This window comes from Passer domesticus, unplaced genomic scaffold (assembly GCF_036417665.1).
Source record: "Passer domesticus isolate bPasDom1 unplaced genomic scaffold, bPasDom1.hap1 HAP1_SCAFFOLD_109, whole genome shotgun sequence".
In the NCBI taxonomy this organism is placed as follows: domain Eukaryota; kingdom Metazoa; phylum Chordata; class Aves; order Passeriformes; family Passeridae; genus Passer; species Passer domesticus.
This window is the reverse complement of record NW_026989909.1, coordinates 165,860-192,927: the sequence shown is the minus strand read 5'-3', so window position 1 is coordinate 192,927 and position 27,068 is coordinate 165,860. Positions and strand designations below refer to the sequence as shown.

Sequence of the window (27,068 nt, the reverse complement as noted above, 5' to 3'; positions counted from 1 at the left end):
TTGTGTGATGCTGCTGCATCCCTGGCAAGAGGTTCGGCTGCCTCCAGCCCTGGCAGCTGGCAGGCTGCAGCCTTGCATGTGTGCAAGGTCCTGTGCCCTGGGCTCTGGTTCCACCTCTGGCTGTGTGCTGCTCTCCAGGCCTCTTTGGAAACACTGCTTTGTGCGGCCCGGTTCCTGAGGAGGAGGGACATGGAGGAGCTGCTGAGGAAGGAGCAGCGGATGAAGTTCGCCGAGCACCTGGTAAGGAGAGCCTGGAAGCGCCAGCCACGGGCTGGAGAAGCCCCCTGGCCCCGGAGCTCAGTGTGCGGGGCTGGCAGCTGTGTCCCTGCCCAGCGCCGCCCCCGGGGCCGCCAGCCCGCGCCCCGCACGCCGCTCCCTGCCCTGGGCCGTGCGGGCCGGCTCGGCCGGTGCTGGGCGCAGGGAGCGCTCGGCCGAGGGGCAGAGCCCGCGCCGAGCCTTCGCTCCCCGCAGCTGCTGCAGGACGAGAGCCGAGCGGCCGAGCAGCTGCGCTGGGCCCTGCCGCGCCTGCAGAGCCCGCAGAGGCCCCTGCGAGAGGCGGCCGTCAGCATCATCGGTGAGCGGCGTCCCTCCCCGCCTCCCGGCCCGGCCCTGCCCCGGCAGCGGGAGCCGCGCCCGGGCCGCTGCAGCCCCGCCCGCCCTCGGCGCTGCCGCCGCCCTCCCGCAGCCGTGCCCTCCCTCGGGCGGCAGCGAGTGGCAGGGCCCGGGCTGAGCCCTGCCCGGGGAGGAGGGCGTGCGGCCCCGGGGCTGGCAGCGCCCGTGTCGGGCAGCTGTGCCGCCTGGGGCCGCCACAGCCTCTGTGTTGCCAGGGGTGGCCGGAGTGCTCCTGATGGGGCAGAAGGAGGAGCTCCAGGTCCTCGCTGAGGGTGAGTGAGGGCAGCCGTGTGCCAGCGGGGACCGCCGGGGGCAGCTGCACATCCTGGCCCCAGAGCTACAATCCCTGCCCGGGCTGCCCAGGGCTCTGCTCTCTGTGTGGACCAGGGACAGTGGGGCCAGAGCCCGGAGAGCTTTCAGGGACACGTGTGGGATGCGAGGCCAGCGCCTTCCGGCCAAAGCCCTTGTCTGCCGCTCCCTCCTGGCCATGGCAAAGCTGGGTGGGAAGGCCCTGGCAGGAGGCTTTGCTTGGATTCCAGCAATCAGGCCTCTGACCATGGCACTGTTCCTTTCTTTTCCAGCCCTTCAAGCCCTGAGCGAATACGAGTGCCCCTCCTTTATAAAGCAATTTGTCCAGCTGACATTCGACGCAAGATCTGCCGAACTGCGCCTGCAGGATGGGAAGAATCAGTGTCCTTTGGCCACCCCCAGTTCCCACTGAAGATGGGACCACCTGCAGAGCAGAGGGGACCAGCTGCAGCTGCAGGCCCAGCAGCTCTTGCTGGTCACAGCTGATCCTGTGGCAAGCTCCAGGAGCTCCTGCCTTCTCCCTATCTGTTGGCAGCTCCCTCCCTCCAGCCCCCACACCCTGCCCATCCACGTTTTTCCCTCCCAGTTCACCCCTTTGCTTTGCCTTCCCTTAATAAACACTTTGGCTTTTTCACGTGACTCGTGGCTCTCTCTGTGGAGCTGAAGCAGCACAAATCCTGAGCCCGGGGACACGCAGGGCCCTGCTGCCGTTCTCTTCCACGCCGTCGTCTGTGCACGGGCAGAGAGGAACAAGGGCAGCTCAGGCTGCAAAGGTCCCTGTCCTGCTGCTCCAGTTGCACAGCACCATGGAGTTGAAGGTCGTGCTGAGTACACTGAAGGGAGCAAGGACCCTGGGATTTAGAAGAGCCAGCTTGAGTATGCTCTTCCATGGCAAACATCCACCGAGGGCAAAGGAGCTTGCGGTGCTTTTCACTACACCCGTCCTGTACTGAAGTGGCTGTTGTGAAAAATACAGCCACCCCCATGAAACTTAGCAGTGTGAAGAAACTGCTGCACAGCAACAGCTGAACTTCAGTGTGTCTGAGCCAGTGCTGCAGGCTCAAATGCTGGGAACATTATCTCTGCACCCTGGGACACTTCCCGGTTCCTGTGCCTTGACACTGCTTTCCCATGGGGCTGGGGAAGGAGTTTGGCTCTATGAACTGCCTGGTGCTGTGAAACAGGTTCATTTTTGTCAGATGAGGTGATGGTGTGCACGTGTCCACGTCTCCCTGCCTTAGTGCCCTTTGTGAGCTTCTTACTTGAGCTGGAATTTGTGGAGTGGTTAAAGCTTGCTGCCTTTTATTTCTTTGCTCCTATTCAGAGAAATGAGTTGTTGAAGTCTTTGAAATGTTCCGTTTTCATCCTTATGCAAGATAGTGAGGAATGCCTTCTTTTCATCCCTTAGGTAATTCTTTGCTTTATTATTGCATGCATTGAGATAGGATTAGTGTGGGTTACAAGCAGTAAGAGAATATGGAATAAGACAACAATAAGCACAAGAGCAAAAGATAAAAATAGTCTCAGGAATTAACCTAGTAGTTTGATATTTCTATGAATATATAAAACACTTGCAACAATGCTTAAATCTCTTTTTCTTTCTGATAAAAATGTGTTTTCAAGTATTTTGCATACAGGATTCCCCTGGGATGGAAGAACTTGAAGCATTTCAAGTCTGCAGCTTCAGGAATGAAATAAACTTTTGACTCAAGTTGTCAACCTGAATAAACTCTTAATTACCCCACAGCAATTGCAAGTTATAGCTAATAAGGATGGAATAAAAACACAATTGCCCTTTTTGCTCTTATCATTTTCTCCCTGGTCCTATAAAATTTGGGTCTGTGCCTTGTTCCTTAGTTTGCTTTCCAAACCATTCCATGTCCTCAGTAGATCTGGAGAACTGTCTCATGCGTAGATCTGAAGAATCAGTTTTGAATCTAGGAAATTAAAGGAAGAATCACATTTCATAAGCTTGGGCTTGGATTGAAAGCTTGAGATCATTGAAGTAGACATTGCTGAATGTTCAACCTGGTGTGGCAGGCTCCTCTCTCTGAAAGGTGGGCAACTGAAACTTCTGTGCTTGCACAGAAAGGCAAGTTATGGGATAGCTGGGAATTGGCTCTGGCCAGCTGGTGTCCCAGGTGTCATCTTTAATAGTTGTTTTCTTATGTTATCAGTAACCAGGCCTTTAGGCCAAGCACCTGTAGTGTTTGGGTTTTTGGTTGTTGGTTTTTTTTTTTTAATTTTTAAAAATTATTTGAGGGTTGGTCTGTTTGGTTTTGCTTCTGTTTGCTTGTTTTAGTTTTGGCCAGCTGCGTTGGCAGGTGGCTGTGAGTGCACTGTAGTACCCCCAACTGCTGCCCAGCTCTGCTCTATTATGTTTCTTTTTCTTAGCCAGGTCTCATAAGCCCTCAAAAGAAAGATAATACACCCAAGGACAACTTATCTATTACTCTGGGGGCATAAAATTAGCAGGATGACTTCTGCTGCAGTGTTAGAAACAAAAAGGTTTAATAAAAGGCATAATAACAAAGAGAAAAACTCGAGCCAGGTGCAGCAGTCCGCTCCTGGTAAAAACACTTCACAAAAGCACTTAGCTCTTTTCTTCTCTTCTTTTTCTCCCTGATGGATCAAGCGGCACTTTTTGGCTTCTATCCAATTAGATGTCCTCAAGTATTTGGTGAAGTCCCTGAGGTCCCATGAGGTGGCTTTTCACCTAATCCTTGAGAGAAACTTCTGGCCTTCTTTCCTTTTCTGGGGGACAAAGGCTAGTTTTGCCACTCTGCCATTAGGGTGCACACTCCTACAGACATGGCTCTCTTTTCTTTCTTGGTCTCTTACCCCTCTGGCACTCAAAGCCATACTTGCTATTGTAGTCATTAGGTACACGGTCCTGCCAGGATGGTTGACTAATTCAGGAACAAACAGCCATGCTGCCATACCAGGGACACTGCTCTGGAAATGGGCAGAAAGAGAAACCATTTAATGTTTTTCACTTTAGAAATGTCCATTGCAGCTTTATTTGCAGCAGAGTTACATTTACTGGACTGTCCAATACAATTCCATGTGTCCAGAGCTGACTTTAATCACATAATTTAGGAGTGTCCAGCTGTAAATCTCACAGCCATGGGATCAAAAGTCCTTTCCACTTCTGGTTAAGTGGCTCTCCATTCCGGGTCTGGATGTACATCCAGTCTCCTGACTAGTGAGGACATTCTTGAACATTCAGGCTTATTAGTGAGACCAAAACAACAAACTTGCACGATGATAAAATCATTTTCTCCTAAGGGTTATGCTCTAGCGGCAGCATTTTGGCTTCCAGCCTTTGGTGGCAGAGAAGGCTCAATAGCCAGGGCTGCCAGAAGGAGGCAGGGCAGGAGCAGTTTGCAAAGCTTCATTAAGAATCCAGGGAAACTGAGTCCCCATTTAATCCCCATTTTCTTTCCAGAGAGCCTCTAGGGATATTTTAATCCACCACCTTCTATCAACAACCATAACTTTTTGGAGGTGGTGCCAAGATTTTGTTTTCTCAGTTTTGATCCTTGTATGTTGAAATAACTTACAATAACACAGAAGAAGGTCAACAGGCATCAGCTGTTTCTCATGCATGGTATGGGGTTCCCCCCTCTGCAAGGGGTCCAAACTTTTCATACCACAAGTTGTTCCCTGAGCAAAAGACCAGCGCTTTTCACCATGTGCTTCCTTCTCCAAAAGTTCTATTTCATTCCCCCAAATCCAAATTCGCAAAACATTCTCCATTTCCCTTTCTTTGCGATCATTGCTTATTTTCCCGTGTAGTTCAACCACTTCTGTTGCAGAATGAGGTATCACTGCAGACACTGCATCCTGGTAAGTGAATTCCTTCTTTATCAGTGAGCAGGGCTTGGGATGAGGAGGGAAGAAGATTGGCTTTGCAGAGCTGAACCTCTCCTCCAGGGAGCAGAGGAAGGTGACATCATCTTCGGGGCATCCTGCCTCTGTATTTTATAGGGGTGGGCAGAGTTTAGGGTGAGGGGCGGGGTTGGACTTTAAGGCAGTAAAGCCCTCCCAAGGGCTGTGGGGCTGACCTTGCAGTCAGGAAGGCCTGGCTGTTCCTGGACTATGGAAAACACTGCTTCCAGGCCTTCCCCAGCAGTGTTAAATTGCAACTCTAAAGCTCTTTGGCTTTGGAAGAGCGTGTTTCACTGGTTTCTCATGGTTTGGGGGCTGGCTTCATCCTGGCATTCAATTCCTACTCTGGTCTGAGGCTGGCTATTGTTTCAGGCTCAGCAATTTGCAGCTGATGCAGCTCCTTTTCCAGCTGATGGGCACCATACAGCTCTGAGTCAAACCTCCATGCATATGGATACCAGGCATGGTCCTTTACTTGGAGTTTTTAATTTTCTTCTACCAAATTTCATGTTTCTCCACAAGTAACTGTGGATGGTGCTAGTTTCTCTCCATTCCCATCTCTCTTTAGGGCTGGACAAGCTTTCTATATAAGCTTTTAGCAAGTGCGTCACTGGAGAGCAGTTCAGATCAGTTTCTGCGTGGGATTCTATTACTTTTCTGCCAGAAAAGAGCAGCTTTGACTGAAAATTTATTTCTCCTTTATTATGTCATGAACAGTTAATGCTGTATAAAAGGCCCATATCACCTCAAGAGTACCCTGCTTGCTGTGCCAATTAAAATGCAAGCCTCCAAAAACGTTGCTCTATGAGATACTTTAAAAGGATTTAAACTTGTTCATGTACTCTAAGTTAGAAAAGCAGGAGAAATACTGACGAGATGTTCTCAAGAGTTCGGAACAACATCAAAACCCTTCACTGGCAACATTTGAAAATCAGAGAACTTGAAAGGCAAAAATAATTTAGAGCAGGATTCAATCAACATAAAACATTCTATGAAGCATTAATTTAGCCCATTCAACTTGTAATCTTAGTAAGTTAATTTACATGTAGATTACTAAACCTGTTACATTTTAAGTTATTTTCAAAAATCTGAGAGGAGGGAAAAGGGAGAAGAAAGAGAAAAAGAGAATGACAGAAAAGAACCAACATAGCTATCACTCCTGGTTCCAGTGGTGTTCAGCTGATAGAAATTCCAAGAAGAGGTAGGGTCAAGACATGTGGTGGCCACATATCCCAAGGTAAATAGCCTTTGGCTCTCCTGGGGCCTTCCCCCACATGGGGCTCCCACTCACCTGGCCATTTAGGAGCTGGGTTAGGGGCTCCAGACACAGGTATGGAGCATTGCCTCTGGTGTGCTGGGATCAGTGGCCACTGCTGGGCTGGGATACAGGCCTGGGGGTGTGGGGCGTGCCAAGTGGGGCATCGCCTCACCAGAGCAAGCCTTGATCTGCCCCCTTCCCCACATACAAGCCCCTGAAAAGTGTTGAGCCAGCAATCTCCTCTAGTCTCTCACAACAAGGTGTCCAGGTTCCTGTGCTTCTTGGCTGTCAAGACTCCACAGATTTGTGGCTGGATATTAAGAAACTTGGACATTTATTCCTTGCAAAAGCGGCAGCATGAGGGTTGTTCATTCTTTCGAAGGCCTTCCCTCCATTCTATGTCCTCTTCTTGAGGTAGTCCTTGTAAAGCCTCTCCTCTCTCTCCTTCTCCCTGACAATGGAAAGGGACAATGGAGAAAACAATAAATGAGAGGTTAAAACTATTAGAGTTATAATGTAGTGAGGAAATAAAAAGCAGTGCACAACAATAAGAAGAAAATAGTGCAAAAGGAGTAATGGCTTAAGCAACAAAGGTGAAGTGTCACATGGGGCCCCTGGAACAAAGACAGGATGGCAAGGGCTTACAGAATGGTTCTGATGGTAGATGGGGGCTGCTGGTGCTGCCTGGAGCAGCTGTGCACCTGCAGTGGCAGTTTCCTGCTCCCTCTCTGCAGCAGGGATGGTGGCAGTGGCGATGGTGATGGGTGTCTCTCTGTCCCTGCAGAGCTCTGTTTGGCACCGCCACTGCCATCAGTCTGCCACGCTGGGCATGTGTGTGGGAATGGGATCTGCCACTTTGCTGCCTCTTCCTACCACCCTGCTGGGCTCCACTTGGCTTGGCTGGACTCACTTGGGATCAGTGTCACCACTCTGGCTTGCCTTGTTCTGTTGCAGTGGAAAAACAGTCCCACATGCCACCCTGGCCCTGATGGTTTCAGCTGTGTGTCAGAGCTGCCACTTCCGTGCCACCCATTTCAGCCCCGCCTCCTGAGCAATATTGTGGAAGGAGAAAAATGGGGGAAAAAATGGTGGTGGTGCTTTGGTCCCAAGGCCTCCCTGTTAGAGTGAGTCAGACAGAACGATCCTCCTTGCATTTTCTGTCATGGCATTTCCCTGCTGTGGGAATGCCATTTCCCATAGCTATGATGTAAAATGTTTTGAATATATAGTATTCAATAATATAATACACATACATATATATAGATATATATATGTGTATATATAAATAAAATATATATACAGAAAGATCCATGACCATGTCTCTGTACCTAGGAGAAACCTCTAAATGTAATTAAAGCAGTGCTTCTTCTCCTTGTTTTCTGATTTCTACCACAAAGGAACAAGCCTTCTGATTTTTGCTCAGCAGAAATAGTGGCCAAAGACCACTAATGTGGTTCCTCATATCCTGGTCCCTTCTCAGTGCTCAGCTTCTCAGTGTGGGCTCTAGGGGCTGAGTGTGTTCCTGCTCTTACATGCCTTGAGCAACAGGTGATGGACTAGGAGGGCTTTTTGTGTTGCTTTGTAGCAGAGGAGAACTTTGCAGGCTTTTTTTGGCATTAGGTGTAGAGCAGGTCTGGTTCTATGCATGAATTCACAATCCAGCCTAGGGCGGCTGCTATTGTGATGTCAGCGGCCGCATCCCGGCGTTGTCAAGGCAAAGTTGCTGTGCTGAGGCCCGGAAGGGCTCAGTGTGCAGAGCAGCTCTGTGGCACGCTCACTGCAGGTGAACCTGCTGATCGACGAGGTCTCTGCCAGCAGGACTCGGAATATTTTTGTTTTTTCCCACAGGCGTTGTCTGGTGCAGACTTGAGCAGCGCTGCTCGAGCCATGGAGGGAGTGTGTGCTGCAGTTTGCACGGCTTTTTCCGTGGCTTATTCTGGGTACTTTCTCACCCACCTGGCACGTAAGTAGATGTTGCAGCATATGGAAACCAAAATGCCACAAAAAGGCCTTTGGTTGGGTCAAGCCGCTGTCAACAGCTCCAGCTAAGAGAGGGGTGTCTCTAGCCAGTGGGGAGTGGGCAGCATTTGTAATGTGGCCTGCAGGGATTCCACTCCTCCCATGGCACAGCCTGTGGCTATGGAGTTTAGAGTCTCCTCAGTTTGCTGGCTCAAGGAAGACAACTTCCAGGACAGGAAGAGTGGGAGAGCTTGTCAACAGTCCTTGTAAAAGCTGTGCACTGCTCTCCAGGACTGAGGGAAAGTCCCTCAGTTCAAGTCTTCTTGTCTATATTCCCTCATCCCAGCATGTGCCTGTGGACCTTGACACTTCCTGCACGCTAAAAGAGCCATGTGTTCTGTGATGAAGTCACAGAATCAGCTTGGAAAAGGCCTCTGAGATAGACATTTCAGAGGAGTTCTTGTATGCTCCCGAACCCTGGAGCTGTTCCTGTGCTGTGTCACAATAGAACTGCCACCCTGGCTAAGGGGCACTTGGCTGAAGCTTTTCTGGGGAAAGGTTTTCAGTGAGCTCATAGCAATTGCTGCATGCAATCTCTTGAGAAAACTGAAGCACAGGAAAGGGAGGAGCTGTAGCTCCTGCTGGGTGGGGTGGGGCAGAAGCAATGATTGTTACAGAACCACTGGGCCTTGCTGAGTCTCAAGTTTCTATGGGTTGAGTGGCCACAGAGGACAGAAGGTAGACACCAGGCAATATTTTGTGCTGTTGCCTTGCTTGCTATGTGACACAGGGGTTGCAGCTGGAGTGATGTAGTGAAAGCAGAATGCTCTGTCTTTGGGTTGACTTTTTGTGGGCTTGCCCAGCACAGGCAGTTTTCTTACAGCATCTGGTTGTTTTTCCCTTCTGTGTTGCAGGTCACATCACCCGTGCCTGGAGAGAATCCGGTCTTTGGGTGAGTGGGAAAGGAGCCTCTGGCTTTGGTAGCATTTGACAATTGCGGAACAAGCTGTGAGCTGGGCCTGTTGCAGTCCAGTGCCAGCCTGGTTGGATGAATGAAACTACAGTCCAGACCCTTTGCAGCAAGAGCAGCAGCAGCAAGAGGAGCCCAGGCTGTTTTCTCCAGTTCCTTTTCAGAGCTTTTAAGCATCTGGAAGTGGGGTTGCTTGCTGCTTTAAGCCATGACAGAATTTCTCCTGCACAAGAAAGTGCAGTCCCCTCTAATTGTCCCATTTTACTTGAGCTGGAACAACTTAGAATCCCATTTCTCTGCAGATGATTTCTCCTTAGTGCATCTGGGTCTAGAATATAAAGAACGTCACTTGTCCCTCACGCTGCTGTCTGTCTGCAGAGCCCAGCACCAACCTCGGAGGATCCTCTGGCTGCGTGTCTTCCTGCAGAAGAGGCCAAAGAAGAGGAAGATGCTCCCCAAACTGCGCCTGCTGCCACTGCAGGGCCTGAGCATCCAGCATCAGTAAGTGGCAGCTCTGGGTCGTGCTGTGCCTGGAGCAAAGCATAGCTGCAAGTTTCTGATCAGACAGCACCTCCTGTGCCTGGCTGAAGATGCTGTGGGCCAAAACCTTTCCAGTCCTTCCCACAGCCAGTGGGGCTTGGAAAAGGGGAGTGGAACTTGGATTGTTTAGGCAGCAGGTTCCTACTGTTCTGAAAGGGGCTGTGAATTTGTCTTAGCAAGAGACAAGAGGTAGCATTAGGATGTCTTTGGATGCTCCTGGGGTACAAGTGAGGCCCTTGGTGGCCAGTGGCTGTGCAGGCTCCCTGTCCCCTGTGAGGAGAGCAGTGCAAAGATGCAGTTCACAAGCTTACAGGATATGAGGTGGCACTGTCCCCAGCAGGGACTTGGCCCTCCCCACAGAGCAGCTAAAGGCAGTAGCTAAAGGAAGAGCTGAGCTGCAGCAGGGCCTGTAGCTGAATATAGGTAAGGTGGTGAATGACAGGTTCTTCCTGTCCCTCATGCTGCTGTCTGTCCACAGAGCACAAGGGCAGCGTCAGCACCTGCTCTGGCTGCCTCTGTACCCGAGCAAGAGGCTGAAGAGGAGGAAGGTGCCAATGAACCTGGCCCTGCTGTCAGCCCACAGCCAGAGCAAACAACACCAGTAAGTGCCTGCTTTGGATAGCAGCGTCTTTGGTGTCATTTTGTCCGTCATGTAAAAGCAGCCTTTGGATTTTGTGCCTTGAGCTGTTGAAGCGGGCTGCACAGGCTGAGAGGTGAAGAGCCCTGGGTGTGGCCAGCAGCATCTTCCGAGGGGCTTGCATGTGAAATGGGATGGGAGGGGCATCTCTGCCAGGCAGATTTGTAACCCAAATTCATTTCATGTCCCAGAGCTCCACCTCTTCTGTCGTGGCACCTGCACGAGCTGCAGCTGAAGGCTCGGGAGAAGGCTCCAGTGCCCAGGCTGGAAGCTCAAGCACGAACAGCTCGTGCACCTGGAGCACGACCAGCTCGTCTGGCAGCAGAGAGCAGCAGCGAGAGAGGACAGAGGACAAGTACCTGGCCATGCTGAGTAGGTCCTTTGTGATCCTTGTGTGCCAGAGCAGTGCCTTGTGTGCGCGTGTGTCGGCGTGAGCTGTCCCACCTCCTGCTCCTGCTCAGCTGAGTGCCAGGTCCTGAGGCCTCCTCCACACAGGCCCTGTTGTTGTGCTCTGAGGTGGCGAGGGATCAGCGGGGTGTTGCTCCTGCCTCTGAGAGCAGCTCGGCCTGGTTTGGCTTTGCCTGAGCTTCCCTGTGGGCAAAAGGCCAAGCAGAGATTGTTTCTGGCTGAGCAGGAGGCTGTGACCTCGTGAATGAGTAGGCCTCAAGGAGCTCCTGCGGGGCCCAGCTGCTGTGGGCACGGCCAAGGTCATCTCCAGCACTCAGCCTGTCCTAAAGGCTGAGGGACCTCATTCCTGAGGCAATCACAGTAGCTTATAACATGAGCTGCTGCTCCTGAAAGGCTGAAGGGCATTGTTTAGGCAAAGTCCTGCTTAAAGCTGGAGATCTGGGCTCTGCTGGAAGCACTTTGCAATATTCTTCCTGTTCTGGAGAGCGCACCTGATGACAAAAATTGATTCCAGAACCCAAGATGCCTTTGATGTTTGCAAGGATGAAAGCTTGTGTTGAATGTGACAGAGTGTTCATTGCCAAGAACAGGAAGGTTTTGTTTTTCCTGCTGCCCTTAATGTTTATAGACAACAATCACTTCTCTTGGTTAGAGTTTTCTGATCCCTGTCTCCTCTAACTGTTTCTCTGTGTGCTTAGATTTTACTTTAGACTTTTAGTTTTGTGCAGGCCATCTGTGCTGCAGGGCTGCTTGTCTTGCTGCTGCTGTTTTTGAGGTGGTGCTGGTGCGGTGGTGTTGTTGTTTCCCGACTGACTGAGTTGAAAGGGCCCAGTGTCCCAGAGAGTGGGGCTGCCTTTGTGATCTGCTGCAGGGGGGGATCTCTTTTGAAGTGAGCATCTTTCCTTGGGATTTTTACAGAGATGCTGGTGAGCGAGGGAGATCCTGAGGCTAAATACACAGAACTGGAAACTCTTGGCAAAGGGTGAGTGCAGCCACAGTTCCTTCTTCAAAGAGAGGGGCAGTGTGTTTTGCTGGTGTCACATCTCCCCAGAGTGACATCAGGCAGGCTCCAAAGCTGTTCAGACACTGCGTTAAGATGATGCCAGGTGATCTCTCAGTGCTGGCCAGCATTTATAGCTATGGTCCAAAGGCACAGCAGAGGCACCTGGATGCTGGCAATGTCTTGTCTGTGGCAAAGAGCAGCACCTGGCAGACCTCCTGTCCCTCAAGTGTGTTTGCACCTGTTTGCGACTTTTCGTAGGAGAAATAATTTTTGAGTGTCTTGAAACAGTACAGAATACGTGGGAATGAAATGAGGAGAAACCTCATTGCCTCAGAGGTCAAGGTAGCAGTTGACAGCTTTCAGGGAACAGCTCTCAGTAACATTTCTTTCCAATATTTTGCTGAAAACAAGATTCAGTGGTCAGGATGACCACCACCTAGTCTAGAAGCCAAAAGCAGAAATGAAAGCAGCAGCTGTCTTTTGTGGCTGAGATGGCAAAAGACAAAGATTCAGGGGAATGCCCAGTGCCAATGCACTCTAGAGGAAAAGGCATCATCTGCCTGATGGCAGACCCCTCGTGGATCCTGTGGGCTTTAGGCCTTTGCTGCAAAGAATCCACCAAGCTGTTCCCCTTGAAAGCCAGCTCTGGTGACTGTAGATGGGATTGACTTGCAGCATTTTCTCTGGGTAAGCTATCCTGATTTAGGGCGAATTTGGCAGGAAACCTCCAGAAAGCAAACCCACATGGCCACTGCCCCCAGCCGGTTTGGGAACAATTTCCTTGGAGAGAAGTGGAAAGTTGTTTGTTTAACAGGCAAAGCACTTCCCAGCATACAAAATGAACAATCATGGATGACAAAACTCAATTCCTGCTCTGAAGAGATGGCAAGTTCAGAAAGTCTCTCCTGGGGGTTGTCACTCTGTTATTTGTCCCTCCAGTGCTGGGAAAGGCTGCAGAGTAGGCCCTGGTGGGCTACAAAGTGTGAGCTCTCGGTGTTTTGCCAGGATCCAGTCTGGAGCAGGTTCAAATGGTTCCAAGAAAAGGGAAAGAAAAACAGTAAAGGGAAAACTCAGACTGTCTTAGCTAGCTAAACTAACTAAAAAGCAAAAGGAGTGTGGTGTGTGGCCCCATCTGTGCCCAGACAACAACACTGGAGTTCTGTGTTCCAGCAGACTGCGGGGGAGAGTGCAGCTGATAACAAAACTCTGTGCTCCCTCTTCTCCCGGCCCCTGCTGTCTGATACAGTCTTGGAGGCACAGAATATAACATCCAGCATAAACAGAACAGGTGACTGGGGGTACAAGCATCATAACGTCACCCTAGAACAGAAGCCAAATGTACAAGAAGTCACCAGAAAAATGGAGTATCTGGTGCATCGAAGAGTAGCAGCTGCCAATGGCTCTGGACCCAGAACACAGCTGCCTAAGGATCCTGTGTTTTGAGGACTTCTCCATTTGTGTGCAGCAATGGAAGGCTTTGCCTGCTCTGGCTGTGGATGGACACTGTTTTCCTTGCAAGCTGGAAAAGGGATCTGTGTCTGCTTGAGTTTGGCAGACAGACTCCAAGGAGAGGTGTAAGGAGACCCAACCAGCAAATTCCTGGAAGAATCAGACACATGCACAGCTAGAGAAAGAGAAAAGGGAGAAAAAACCCAGAGAAGAATCTGTGGTGTTCCATTTACTGTTTTCCCCAGGACTTTTTTCCTGTTGGGCTGCAGTGTTTTGCACTTGCAGGGACTAAAGGATTTCTTTCTCCACTGCTGTTTTGTTTCTAGGGGTTTTGGCACTGTGTGCATGGCAGTGGAGACTGCCACAGGAGAAGAGGTAAGCCTCAAGCAGCGCTGCAGCTTCTGCAGCTCTCGAGTGCCCTCCCCTCTGCTGTGAGCTGTGGCTGAGCTTTGGCTCGCCAGCAGAGCTTTGCTGCAAAGGCAAATGGAGTGCAGAGCAGTGTCTGCCTGCCAAATACAGTGGGGACAGATTTTGTCCTTCTCAGCTGCCCCAGGGGATGCAAGGAGGCCAAGTGGTATCATTCAGAGGAGGACACAGGGCTGGGTCTAAGTACCCAGGTGGTGTCTCAGAGCATGGCACTGCTCTTTGGGGCTGCAGGGTTCCTGAATTCTCATTTCTGGCTGTTAGCCAATACATGGGAATCGTGCTGCTAGTTCTGCAGCCACCTGCAGTGCTGCCCTTGGGATCTGTGCTTAGAGAGAGAGGTGTGCAAGGAGTCTGTCAAGGGCCTAAGCCCTGCTCAGAGCCTGGGATATATCCCTAGAGGATCAAGGCATGGCTTATTTCTTTTTACAATCAGGCAGTAATTGCTAATATTAGTGGTGTGAAGTAAAGTATTTTAGTGGAATAAAATGCAAATTCCAGAAGTGAGGAAGTGCTAGGATTGTGTTTTTTGGAGGTGTCCTTAATGATGTTTTCATCATCACAGCATTTTTTCCGTGAAATATGTAGGGTTGTATTTCTTATGGGGAATAACCCTCAGGATGATTTTAGGACAAACAGCATTTTATCAGTCATGTCTGTAAGAGTTTGCTTTGTAGTTGTGCAATGGAGAATGCCAGTGGTTTCTGGAGTAATGATCAAGCCCCCTAGAAGTGCCCAAGGTTTCCCAGCAGTTTTGTTCCATTTTTACCAGCACAAAAATGGCTTCCTGCTTGCAAGAGGTGTGTCAATGACAATGGGAATGATAAAGGAAGGCCCTGGGGGAAGACAGTGGGCATAGTGAGTTGTTAGAGCTTTGAGGTGGAGAGCTTAGACCGTGTTTCTCCCAGGTTTACAAGGCAAAGGGTATTTGTCACTCTGTCCTGGGAGGTGCCCAAGCACGGGGTCTGATGTCCAGTCACAAGGCAGTTTGGCCCAGCCCAGCTGGGGCTACTGTCATCCCATAATCACTGTCTCCATGTTCCCCTTGTGGACCTGTGCCACAGACTTCTTTGGTTCATGGCTTTCCATGTTGTTTTAGGTGGCCATCAAGAAAATTAGTCTCCTGCAAGAGAGCAGCAGTGAGCTGTGCCTGAATGAAATCCAGGTCATGCGTGGCAGTAAGAATGCCAACCTTGTGAACTATGTAGACAGGTGAGTGGTTCTGCTGTCCTGCCATGAAAGGTCATTCACATCCTGCAAGCCAGAGGTTCTACCACTGCTTTGGGCACTGGCAAAAGAGGATGGAGCTGTCAATTCCTGTTTCTGGGCTGATTTACAGCATCTTGGGAGGAGATTGCATTGGGGCTGCATTCATCTTTCCTGGCATACCTAGTGTGAAGGGCACTTTCAAAGACAGGACTGGGCCCTATCTTACTGAGCCAACAGACTCCAAGTTCCTGTCCTCTCTCCACATTGTTTTGTTGGGTTTGGGGGTTGATTTTTTCCATGGGTCTGAAGTGCTAACAAAGCACTGTCTATTGTATTTCCCTTGGCCTGTTGCATTGGTGTGGATACCGAGCAGTCTTTTAAACTGCACAGAGTTAAAGCCCTGCAGAGCGTAGTGAATGACTACTCACTTCCTCCTGTCTTCCTCTGAGAGAGACACAGAAACAAGAATCCATCAGGTTGTGTAAGTGCGTGCGTTCATCTCCAGGCTGTTGTTTCCTCCTTTCAGCTACCTGGTGGATGAGGAACTCTGGCTGGTGATGGAATACATGGACGGAGGTTCTTTACATGATGTCATAAGGGAGACTCGCATGGCAGAAGGAGAGATAGCAGCTGTCTCTCGGGAGGTAAGGGATGGCACTTGTGCTTCTCATGGCTTGGTCAGGATGGTCCTTCCAAATGGGTGATAAGGACAGGAGAGATTTCATCTTCCAAGCCTTTCTCTTATGTCCTTGGCAGTAACAAGAGCATCTGAAGTGCCTGCCAGTTTCCCTGCCCTTCTTCTAGTGTGTTTGTGTTTGCCTCTCTAAACACTTGCCTGGAGCCTGTGTGTGCTGCATTCCTTCCCTGTAAGGGCAAAGGCACTGGTGGCGCAAAGTGAAGCAAGGGGCAAAGACAAAGAGATACTGACAGGACTCTCCCAGAGCTCAGCCTCAAAGGAGAGCCTTGCACCCAAAGTGGTGTTTGCAAAAGCATCCACTGCTGTCTGGCTGGAGAGAGCACAGCCACTGCAGCAGGGCTCCTTCAGCCTCTGTTTGCAGGGCACTGGCCAGAGGAACAATTGCCCTTTCTCTTTCAGAAGCAAACACACCCTCTCTTAGAAAGGCACTGCTGTTCTCGTGGTGGAGCAGCAGTCTCCTGCCCTTGCCAGCAGCCTGTCCTGCCATGGCTCACCATCCCCCAGGAAGTCAGTGTTGCAGATGTGCCACTTCCCTGCTTGTGGGATGAAGTCCACTTAGGCTCGTGTTTCTTTTTCCTCTCTCAGTGCCTGCAAGGCCTGGATTTCCTTCACTCCAAGCAAGTGATCCACCGAGATATCAAAAGCCACAACATTCTCCTGGGCTTGGATGGATCAGTCAAGTTGGGTGGGTGTTGCTGGCCAGGCTCAGCCGTGGCGGGCTGCGGTGTGGGGCTGCCTTTGGGTGGCTCCAGTTCCCTGCAGTGGGACCTGTGACAGTGCAGGCTGCCCTGCTGCAAGCACAGAGCACAGCCACAAGGTGCAGGGAAGTGCTGCTGGGAAGAAAGGCTCAGGGGTGGCTTTGGGTTGTGTGTGTCCCTTCCCAAGCAAGGCAGTTACAGTCTAATAGCTTCAGGGGACTAAAATCCACTGCCTGAAACTGGGGGCTTTGGCTAAGTGGCCAATTCCATATTTCCTTGGTTGCAGTCCCGAGGAATGGCAGCATGGCCCCTTTACAGCTGGGTTCCACACTGCCTTCTTGGACATTGGTACAATGTCCCTTTTGTTTGCTTTCCTAAGTCACGCTGGCTTGATCAGAGTGGTTTTTCCTCCTCAGCTGATTTTGGCCTTGCTGCTCAGCTTACTGCTGAGCAGAACAAACGGAGATCAGCTGTTGGGACTACTTACTGGATGGCGCCAGAAATTTTCACCAGGAAGCCCTACGGCCCCAAAGTGGACATCTGGTCCTTTGGCATCGTGGGGATCGAGATGGTGGAAGGAGCGCCTCCGTACCTGATGAAAACCTCCCGCACGGTACGCTGCAGCTGCTCTCAGACACTGCTGTCACCCTAACAAAATCTGCTCCCATTCTTCTGCCTGGGAAGCTTGCCAACACCTGAAAATGATAGGTTCCAGGCTGCACACTCTCTTGTGCTTCTTGGCCATATCATCCCCTTGCCATTTTTGTGCATGAACAGGACCTAAAAATCAGGATGCCTTTTGCTTGGCAGAAGCTTTGCCTAAGGGAGCAGTGAGCAGTGCTGAGCTGCATTTTATGGAATAATCCTTGGAAATAGAAGAGTTGGACAAAAGTCAGTCTTCCATATCACTTGTAGAGGCTGTGTGAAGCAAAGTGTGCTTTTGCTGATGGAGTTGCTGCTACTTCCATCATCCAGTGAAATCAGGGGTCAAGGCAAGAGCCTTTGCCTACTGGACTGGCTATGGCTGCCTCTGGCTTCGGGTAGTTTTAGTAGGGGTAGGAAAGGTATCTGCCACCCTGTGGCAGGGAGTAAAGTGCCACTGGAGAGTGGAGCTTGTCCAGTGGGGTCTGTGTGAGCAGTTTGGGGTGCGAAGGAGACAGGTAGAGTGTGGCAATTCCTTCTTTTCTAGGTTCAAGAGCTGATAAGCACCGGGGCCCCCCCGAAGCTACAGAAGCCCAGGCAGCAGTCGGCGTGGCTGCGAGACTTTCTGCACTGCTGCCTGGAGAGGGACGAGGACAGGCGCTGGTCTGCCCAGGAACTTCTGCAGGTAACAGGCAAAGCGGCTGCAGGTCCTGGATGTGGAGAGAGAGGTGCACAGAATGCCCTCCTTTCTGTATCTTTCTGGTAGCCAGAGAAAGCCTGCTTCAGGCTGTGGGGAAAGTAGAAGTTCATTGCTTCTTTTTCTCTTTGGGCAGCATCCGTTTGTAACATCAGCCAAGCCAGCCTCCACCCTGACGCCTCTGATCATGGCCACGCAGCAGTTCATGGCTGACAGGAGATTCTAGCCCTGGAGGAGGCCTTTGTTGTTGTTTGTAGTTTGTAGTTTGTAGTTTATAGCTCGTAGTTTCTAGTTTGTAGTCTGTAGTTTGTAGTTTGTAGTTTGTTTTGAGCAATAGTCAGAATAAATACTATAATAAATAAACCCTTTGCTGTGTTGGAAGCTTCTCTTTGTTCTCATCCTGTGAATAAGCTCTAAATTTGCTTCTGAATGGTCAGGTGTTTCTTCTGTGTGGGAAGACCCATGGATGGGGTTTGTGGCACAGTTTGTTTGTGAGCAAAGATCTTCTTCCTTCCTCGCCTCTAGGCCACAGCCTCTTGTGGAGATACAGGCTTGCAGCTGTGACTAGAGGAGCAGGGCAGGGCAGAATGGAGCAGAGCAGTGGTGTCACTGCTGGGGATGCTGCTGTGCCTGTGGTTGTGTTGCAGCTCTTGGGAAAGGTTGGGAGTGTCTGTGTTGCTGTGGGCAGAGGGGGAGGGAGCCGGGCTTCTCCACAGGCTCAGGCGCAGGTGAGTGTCCAGTGGGAAGGCAAGTTCTGCCACAGGAACTGATGCCAACACAAGGGAGTACTACACATACTTGCCTTGGTGGAGTAATTTCATGCTTTGCTCCGAGGAGCTGGCAAAGAAGTCGGAAAATTTGCTGAATGTGGTAAAAAGATACAGCTTTGGCGATTTGAACAAAAATAGGGTGTTTATTTAAAGGGGAAAAACAAAGGGGAGGTAAGGAAAAAGAAGAAAGGAAAGAAAGAAAAAAGGATAAAGTCCCAGGCCCAAGGATTGAGGAAACCTCTAGCCGAACTGGCGTCTGGCCCCAAGGCCAGAACCCAAGGGCATTGCAGTGAATGCGCTTAGTCTGCCCTCAAATCTGGAAAAAGGTCTCTAAAAAGAGATATTGACTGAAATCTGCAGTGTGGGGTCCCCTGCTGTAGCTAAGTCACAGTCCCAGGAACAGTAAAAGACAGCAAAGACAGCTCTTCAGGCCAGGCTGCCCCTTTGATGTTCTCAGTTCCCTCAGTCTGTACTTGCAGTTCTGCCCCCATAATCTCTGGTGATTGGTGCTAGTAGATGATGAGGTAAGATCTTCTTTCCCAGAGTGTGCTGTCACTGGGGTGGGATGATATCTCTGAGGTTTTTGATGGGAAGCTCTCTCATTAGTATGCACAGTTGCTATGGCATCAAGTTACCAGTTCAACCTGGAGTGGGTTAGAAATTGTCTGTAAAATGCTGCATGCTGTTGGTGAGAGGAAACTGCACTGGGACATTTGAAAGTATAAGGCTACTTAAAAGAGATCATTAAATTTACAAATAATGTAATTAGGTTAAGAACAAAGGATTATAAAAATAATATGGTTGTTATTTTGCTATCTATATTAACAGGACTGTTAAACATTCAATTGGAATGTACTGAATAGCTGGTATAACTTTATAATGATTTAAAAATATTTACTTCATTAACTGGAACACTTTTATTTGATCAAACTAGTAACTTTAAACAGTTATAAATGCAAAAGCTAATTAATGGTTACAAATGTAAACCAGTCACTAATGCAGAAGCCATTTAAGGGGTTTTATAAATTGCAATGTCTCCCTTTTTCCCTTATGTTAATAATTGGCTTTTACATTTACCCAAAGGTGGATAGTTTTTCATTGATAGTGTTTAATTGTATAGAATTAACCTAAACTTGCTGGGCCTTTTTACTCTTTTTCATATCTCTTTTGATTGGGTTGAGATTCATGATTCTCTTGACAGGTGGGGTAGAATGTGGGCTCGTTTGAAGATTTTGAATAGCGGGAATGCTTTGTACTACTGAGGTAATTACATGAATGAAACATGGGAATAAGCAGGGGAGAAAGAGAAGGCTAACTAAGGAAACTCCAAAAATAATTAAGGCTTTCTTCTACCACTCCCCAGAGAACATAGTTTTACACTATTCAGGTGTAGTGAGGGAAAACCGGACTGGAACACGTGTAAGCTTTCTGATGTTTTGGGTAATTTTAGTAATAGTTTCACCATGGTCATCAATATGCAGACAACAGTCTGATGTATTGAACTTGCCGCATATTCCACCCTCTTTGGCTAATAAATAATCTAGGGCTAAAGAGTTTTGATATACAGCTGTTTTCATTTGCTTCTGATGGGTGTTGAAAAGATCAATTGCACTCTTGGCCTGATTAGATATGACGTGAATCGGGGCTTGTAGTCTAATAATGCGATTTAGCATGTAAATGGGAGTTTGATAGCCCCAGCTCCCGTCCTGAGCCCAAGTGGCAGGTCCATAAGTTTCTAAAATTCTCTCTGGTGGCCCACTTTTCCTCGCCCCATTGTTGCATTCCCCCTATTTCACATCTTTTTTGTCTCTTTAATTTATCATCTAGGGGAACTCCGAGCTGGTTTCCAGCTGCTTCTGATAGTAGAAAGGGGCTAGGTCGTATTGCTCCTAATGTACAATTGCCACACCAGTGAGAAGGGAATTTAGAATATGCTCTTTGCCCACAATTCCAGTATAAACTTTGGGGGACCTCCCAAAAATGTGAAGGAGTGATAAAAGTGGAGGTCCAATGCTTAGAAACTTGGGGTAATACTGAATAAGACTGACTTTTAGGGTCCCAGCACTGATAAAGTTGTTCATTGGGATGTAATATGCAGTTCTTGTTTCTGATTTTCTTCTTTGACCAAAAGGTATCTGGTTTGCTCTGTATCCACCACGTCTTGTGATCCTCAGTAAATATCTTTTACAGGTAGTTTCTACAACTTCCTCAGTGTATCTTTTTCCTTTTCTCCAGATACATTCTTCTCCAAGAACTGTGTCCCTCAATAGCCAATTGTCTGGATCTCTTGGAGTTTGGGAGGGGAAATAATTTAGTTTAAGTAATTTGAGGGGTCCAATACTGACTCCTTGCTGAGGCCAGGCTTCTGATTTGAATGTGCCTCCACAAACCCAACAATTGGTTATATTTTGATATTTACTAATTTGTTCTGCTAAAACAATAAATAAGTTTTTATCGGTAGCTAATGGATTGTCCCCCTTTTGTTTCCCCCTTTCAGTTATTACAATTTCTCGAATCAAATCAACATCATAAGTTTTCCTTTTTAACAAATCCTTCTTTTTCGTTATATAATTAAATTTGACATATAGCCAAATCTCTTGATCAGGACACTCTCCATTCCTTTTCTGGTTTGCATTTCCAATATTTCTACCAATCCACTGTTTTTTGCCTGATTGTCAGTATCTACTCAGTGTCATCATATTATAACAAAAGGGATCTACATAAGTATGTGCCTGGAATGAGTGTTTTATGAGGTAGGAGTTTCCTTTGGTCAGGTACACTGTATGTTAGCATTGGTGGCAGCAGACGCAGGCTCTGACAAGGGGGATCTACAGGATCCAGAGGGAGAGTATGAGGAGTAGGGCGCACCTTCCCTTCCCTAGGGGTCAATGGGAAGATTGAAGTGCCGTGGTACTCTCTGATAGGTGGTGCAGACCTTTCAGCCTCTCTGGTTTTTTTACTGGGTTCGAACCCCTTGGTTGTCATGGGAGTGTACCTGGATGCAGGAAGGGACCTAAATGCAGGAAAGTCCTGCCTAGAACTGGCCTTGGTTCTGTTCATGTTGTTTCTCCCAAGGAAATTAAAAAAAAAAAAAACATAGTTATTGGAGAGGAAAGTCATTTCTCAGGGAAATGATACTCTTCACTGGTGGAGAAATGGAATTGAAAATTTGTAATAACTTGTTAAATAGTAAGTACAATAACCATTAGATTCTCTTCTGTAAAACAGTGAGAGAATAACAGTTGATATAATAATTTCAGGAATAACACTGGGGAGGACTGTTGTAGAGAGTAGTTCATGGAGGTTTCTCGTTATACATACATTCTCTCATCTACATACTGTGTTACTTGTATTCCTGAGGGTGGAGAAACAGGCTCTCCAAGGCTTGACCGAAGAGTGTGGGAGACTCCATGTACCCTTGCAGCCACCAGGTCCAGGTGAGCTGCTGTTTCCTTCCAGTGTCTGGATCTTCCCAGGTGAAGGCAAACAGGTGTCTAGAAGGAGAATCTACAGGGCATGACCACTGAGAACCAAGAGTGCGTAGGTGATAACTTAACAAGGTGTAAGGGTTTTGTACTAACGGGCACAGAGCTTGCACTCTTTTATTTACTTCACGTAGGTCTTGAACTAGCCTGTAGCTATTGTCAGGCTTTTTAATAGCAAGAATGGGGTGTTGTATGGGGAAGTACATGGCTCTAGTATATTATCATGTCATAGTTCAGTTATTATGGGTTTTAGCCCATACCTTTTGGTCTTTGTAAGGGGGTGCTGGGGTACTTTTGCTGGTTTAATATCTGGAAGGATATTCATTACAGTGGGTGTAAAGTTCATTTTATCCCAGTTATTTGGTCAGGCCTACACTGTAGGATTAATCAGTTGTTCATCTGGTGTGGATAAAGTAACCAATTTGACCTTCATCCTTCCTTCTTGTGGAACTACTCCAACTTTCAAAGGTATCTGGAGATCACGGCCAAGTAAGTTGTTACCTGCTGGAGGTAGAAAAACAAATCTCCCTTTCTGGTTAGTCCATTACCCTTTATAGTGACATTCATAATGATGGGGATGGATTCCCCTTTAACAGCACAAATATTGAAAGTGTCTTTGCTTATGGCACATCTATTTTGTTTTTCAGTTACACAAGTTCTCTCTGTTCCTGCGTCTACTAAAAATTCCATTAATTGTTCTTGAATTTATCAAGGGCTCTTGAAGATGGATTTTGTGCCCCAAGAAGAAGAGCCCCTGACCCCTTCAATTCTCTGAGGGTTGATTCTCCACTTGGAGAATCTCTTAAGTCCCTCAATGTCTTAAAACAGCAGGATGGCATATGGTCTTCTTTCTTACAGTAAAAGCAAATAGGTTTCTTCAATTGAATATTCTCCCCATCCTGCCTAATTGGTTTAGGAATTTGGACAGCAGCCATCATCTTAGCTTTAGTCTTCATTTTCTCTTCATTTCACCTGGCATAAACTTACTGTGCTTCAGCTAATAACTCATCTAAACTCCTTTCTGGCCATCCATCCAATTTCTCTAATTTCCATTTTATGTCAGGCCAAGAATGTAACACAAAGTGGACCTAGAACACTGTCTTCCTTCCTTCGCTATCTAAATCTATTTCTGAATATAATTGGATGTTATTCTTTAAGTGAATTATACAGTCAGTTGGGCTCTCATCTTTTTCTTGTTCATCACCAAAGGCTTTCTTCATGTTATTAACTCTGGGGACTGCCTCTTTTATTCCCCTTACAATTTGGGCTCTGTATTCTGCTATACTTTTTCTTCCCTCATCTGAGTTAGGGTTCCATTCTGGATCTGTTAATGGTAATTTCTTCTCTCCAGTTGGTCCTAAATTATAGGTTCTCTGTACAATATATTTATCCCTGCAGTCTAAATAATTTTCTCTTCTCTGGAGAGAAAAGGGTTTGTATAATTGAATTTAATTCTCCCCAAGGGTAAATCCTAGGGCCTAAGAACTGGTCAAATTGTTCTGACAAACCTACTGGGTCACTGAATGATATCTCCATTTCCTTTTTAAAATGCCTCACTTCTGAAGAGGTGAGGGGTGCATTTCCATGTCCTATTCCACCTTGTGCACCCCCCATTGGGACCTCTCTGAGGGGTGGCACCTTTGTTTTATCTTTACTGCTGGAGCAGGAGGAACATTTTTTTACCACCAGGGTTCTCCTTCAAGTGAAGAAGGCTGGACCTTCTTGATTGGATGGAACTTCCTGCATGGCTGAATTTGTAATTTGCCTGGAGGAAGGTGGTAGATTACACGTTTCTTCTGATGTCCCACTGCTGCTTTCAACTTCTTCAGCCCTCTCAGTTACATGACTCGTTGAAGCCTCCAATGACTCAGCTGCAACTGCATCTGGTTCGTTAGGAGGTGCAGTAGGAGGGAGGAAATTTAATGGGTCCCACCTTGGTTGATTGGTTTTCCTTGTTGTGTCTTTATCATTGATCATTACAGAGAGAATTTGGTTTTATCTGTTTCTACTTCCTTTTCAATGTTCCGATATTTAAATCAGACCTCCACGTACTGCAATTCAATTGTGTCTGCAGTTAATTTAATTTGGACGTAATTGTAAAGTACTTTGCAAATCCACATCCCGGTAGACCCAGGCTTCGGCCAGCGCAGACCTTGTTTTAATTTCTTCTTTGGCCATTCAAACATGCAATGCACAATCTTGAGCCGTGGGTCTTTATCTTTAGTAAGCTGATGTTCTTCCCATTGTTTTAACATGGTTCCCAAGGGATTCTCAGAGAAGATTCTGTATTTCTGTAATTGCTTGTTGTTCTTCCTATACTTTTGTCCCATTTTGATATTACGGGAGGAAAAAAATTAATGAATATTTAATTAACCAATGTGAGTATAATGATTTGAATAGAGGTGCTGTATTACAATGTTGAGAAAAATGAAACCTTGGGAATTAAAAAGAAATGAAAACTAAACCACTCAATATGGCTGTTGTCCATCTGTGGGAAAAGGTATGATCCCTCCCTGTGGGTATGATCCTGTGTGGGTGGATCATTGGGCCTTTCCAAATGACAAATTAGAAGCACTCCACGCCCTAGTGCAAGAACAATTATTAAAAGGACACATTGTACCATCAACTAGCCCCTGACCCCTGTCTTTTTATAAAACACCTGGCAAAGACAGATGGAGGTTATTACAAGACTTTTGGAAAGTAAATGATGTTTTAGAAGACATGGGCCCCTTGCAACCAGGCCTCTCCTCACCTTCTGTGCTTCCCAGGGACTGGCAGCTCACAATCCTTTATATCAAAGACTGTTTATTCAACTTCTCTCTCCGTCCTGCACTCCCAAATTCGCATTTTCCATACCAATCATCAACTGTCAAGAACCCTTTAAAAGATATCATTAGGTCACATTGCCAGAGGGAATGAAAAATTCCCATGTTTTATGTCAAATGTTTGTTGCTGGGATTATATCTCCAATCAGGAAAGCCTTCCCTGAAGCTATAATTCTACATTACATGGACGACAATTTAATTTGCTCCCAAGACAAGACTTACCTTAACACAGGGATCAGAAAGACTATGACAGCAGTTGAAGATGCAGGTTTTGATATTGCTCCTGAAAAACCCAGTACACCTCCCTGTGGAAATACCTTGGATTCCTAATCAGCGGGTGAGCCATTATTCCCCAAAGTGTCTCCATCAAAGATAAGGCTCAAACGCTAAGGGACTTAGAGCCGTTGTGTGGCTCCATCACCTGAATCCAACCACTGCTTGGACTCACGAGAGAAGAGCTGTCCCCTTTGTTCAACCTACTGAAGGGGAGCCATGACCTGACTTCCCAGCGCATCTTAACTCCCGATGCCCACGACGCGCTGCGAAAGGTAGCACCTGCTATCTCATCTCGAAAAGCACACCGCGTTGACCGCTCTCTAACCTCCCAGTTTGCTATTCTTGGTAAATCCCCACATTTCCAGGCACTACTTTTTCAGTGGGACCCGTCTTCTACAGATCAATTGTTAATTATAGAATGGATATTTTTGCCACACCAACCTAAAAAAACTATCACAATCCCTCAAGAGCTTTTAGCTCAATTAATCATTAAAGGCAGGAACCGCCTCCAAACCCCTGCAGTGTGTGACCCAACATACATTTATCCAGCATTTCAGCTACAGAAATTAGAATCCCTATTACAGACAAATGAACACCTTCAGTTTGCTTTAGACAGCTATCCCGGACAAGTCTCTATTCATTATCCAAAACACAAGCTACTAAAAGAAACATTCCATCTCGTCCCAAATTCTCTAAAAGGTAAGGTTCCTCTTAAAGCCCTCACAGTTTTTACAGATGTCTCCGGAAAATCACACAAATTGGTTATCACTTGGAAGGATCCGAACACTCAGAAGTGGGAGTCGGATGTTCAAGTCGTTGAAGGAACCCCCAAATTGCTGAGTTGGCTGCTGTTGTCAGAGCATTTAAAAAAATTCGAACAACTTCTTAATTTAGTCACTGATTTGGCCAATGTTGTTGGGATAGCTGAAAGGCCAGAACACTCCATGCTAAAAGCAGTGTCTAAACAACAATTATTTTGCTTGCTCTGCAAGTTAGTACGCCTTCTTTCCCACCGAGAGGAACCATTTAATATAATGCACATCAGGTCACACGCAGACCTTCCTGGTCCCATTGTAGAGGGCAATCAGAAGGCAGATCTTCTAGCTGTGACTGGTAACACCAATCACAGTCCCACGCACTGGGAAAGGCGCAGCAGATGCTGCCAAGGGCTTTCTTGTGCTGCTGCCATGAAATTCTGCTGCACGGAATTCTGGAGCATAACGTTGACCCAACAAAGCAGCAGCACCACCAAAATGGGCTTTGACTCTCTACAAATCGGTTTCTCAAGGGCTGGCACTCTCAGGTTCCAATCAGACCTTTCATTCCCCACTGCCTGATAACATCAGCCATCTGGGCTGCCTTCCTGGAGATGCTGCAGATTTTCAGGGATCTTTGTAAAACCCCAATGTACCCCAAGAAGGAGCTGCCGCTGCAATGGCACCTTTAATACTTTCCTTACCAGCAAAGAGCAATTTGCTTCACAGAGAGAGGCAGAGAGAGGGAGAGAGAAAGATTATTTTGAGTAGGAGAAAATGGGTAATCATGTGTCTTCACTAGTGTGACTGAATGTAAAAGCCATGCCCTAGACATGTGGGGAGGAAAACCAGAGATAAATAGATGTTAGGCAGAGAGGTAGAAATCAGACATGTAGAACTAGAGATAGCCACGTGTTTATCCCACCCCCTTAGGGCTGTAGGAAAGGGGAGTATTTTCCTCCAAGTGCTGGGTTGGCAGCCTGCCGCAGCCCACTGCCATATCCAGCCCTTTTCTCAGCTCTTCAGGGTTTGGAAGAAAGTGATTAGGCCAATAGATTTTTGGGGTGGACGCTGTGAATTCCAGCTTTCTGAGAGGAAGGAAGCACTGATAAGGATTCTTTGATTTCCAGACTGCAGGCAAACGGAAGAGGAGGAAAAGCCCTCCCAGGAAGGAGACTGGGGAGAAAGGGAAGAGAAGCCGCAAGCGGGCTGGCAGCGCGGAGTGTCCCTGCTGCCAACCGCGCCAGCCGCCCCAGCCGGCGGGAGGCCCCTTTCCGTGCGGGCAGTGCCAACGGTGCGCAAGCTCCTCCTCCTTCTGCTCCCAGCTGCCCCTTTGGCCTAAAGCACGCTGACCCTTTCCAAAGGCACCACAGGGCAAGCTGAGGCCACTTGCAGGATCGCCCCTGGCAGCCCTGCTCAAGCTTACAGCCCACTTGGAACCCAAACAGCTTCGTCCAAACCCAGCATTCCCAGTGAAACCTTGCCATGCCCCAACAAGACACAGTTCGTACAAGCAGGAACACATGCATCAAAGCTTGCTTTGCTGCTGCTGATC

The 27,068-nt window shown here is 47.9% G+C and overlaps 2 protein-coding genes and 2 long non-coding RNA genes across 5 annotated transcripts; 2 read left to right on the top strand and 2 right to left on the bottom strand.

The window, feature by feature from the left end:
• Positions 1–3,408: 3,408 nt before the first annotated feature.
• On the bottom strand, positions 3,409–7,741 carry LOC135291739 (uncharacterized). The gene is made up of 2 exons (XR_010354466.1): positions 6,716–7,741; positions 3,409–6,514 (listed from the first exon to the last, which is right to left on the bottom strand). It is a non-coding gene; the product is annotated as an uncharacterized LOC135291739 (long non-coding RNA).
• Positions 7,742–7,831: 90 nt separating this feature from the next.
• On the top strand, positions 7,832–10,175 carry LOC135291738 (nematocyst expressed protein 3-like). Its single transcript, XM_064406005.1, has 4 exons — positions 7,832–8,033; positions 8,944–8,981; positions 9,378–9,500; positions 10,018–10,175. The coding sequence occupies exons 1-4, from the start codon at positions 7,958–7,960 to the stop codon at positions 10,159–10,161; spliced, it is 381 nt and encodes a 126-aa protein (XP_064262075.1). The 5' UTR covers positions 7,832–7,957; the 3' UTR covers positions 10,162–10,175.
• A 183-nt stretch (positions 10,176–10,358) lies between these two features.
• LOC135291733 (serine/threonine-protein kinase PAK 3-like) lies at positions 10,359–17,766 on the top strand. Its single transcript, XM_064406002.1, has 9 exons — positions 10,359–10,548; positions 11,503–11,566; positions 13,363–13,411; positions 14,559–14,671; positions 15,195–15,312; positions 15,951–16,050; positions 16,480–16,676; positions 17,253–17,390; positions 17,539–17,766. The coding sequence occupies exons 1-9, from the start codon at positions 10,359–10,361 to the stop codon at positions 17,626–17,628; spliced, it is 1,059 nt and encodes a 352-aa protein (XP_064262072.1). The 3' UTR covers positions 17,629–17,766.
• Positions 17,767–18,295: 529 nt separating this feature from the next.
• LOC135291737 (uncharacterized) lies at positions 18,296–21,533 on the bottom strand. Of its 2 annotated transcripts, none has more exons than XR_010354465.1 (2): positions 21,512–21,533; positions 18,296–18,816 (listed from the first exon to the last, which is right to left on the bottom strand). It is a non-coding gene; the product is annotated as an uncharacterized LOC135291737 (long non-coding RNA). The 2 variants fall into 2 exon arrangements; XR_010354464.1 differs by lacking the exon at positions 21,512–21,533 and adding an exon at positions 21,041–21,256.
• Between the last annotated feature and the right edge of the window lie 5,535 nt (positions 21,534–27,068).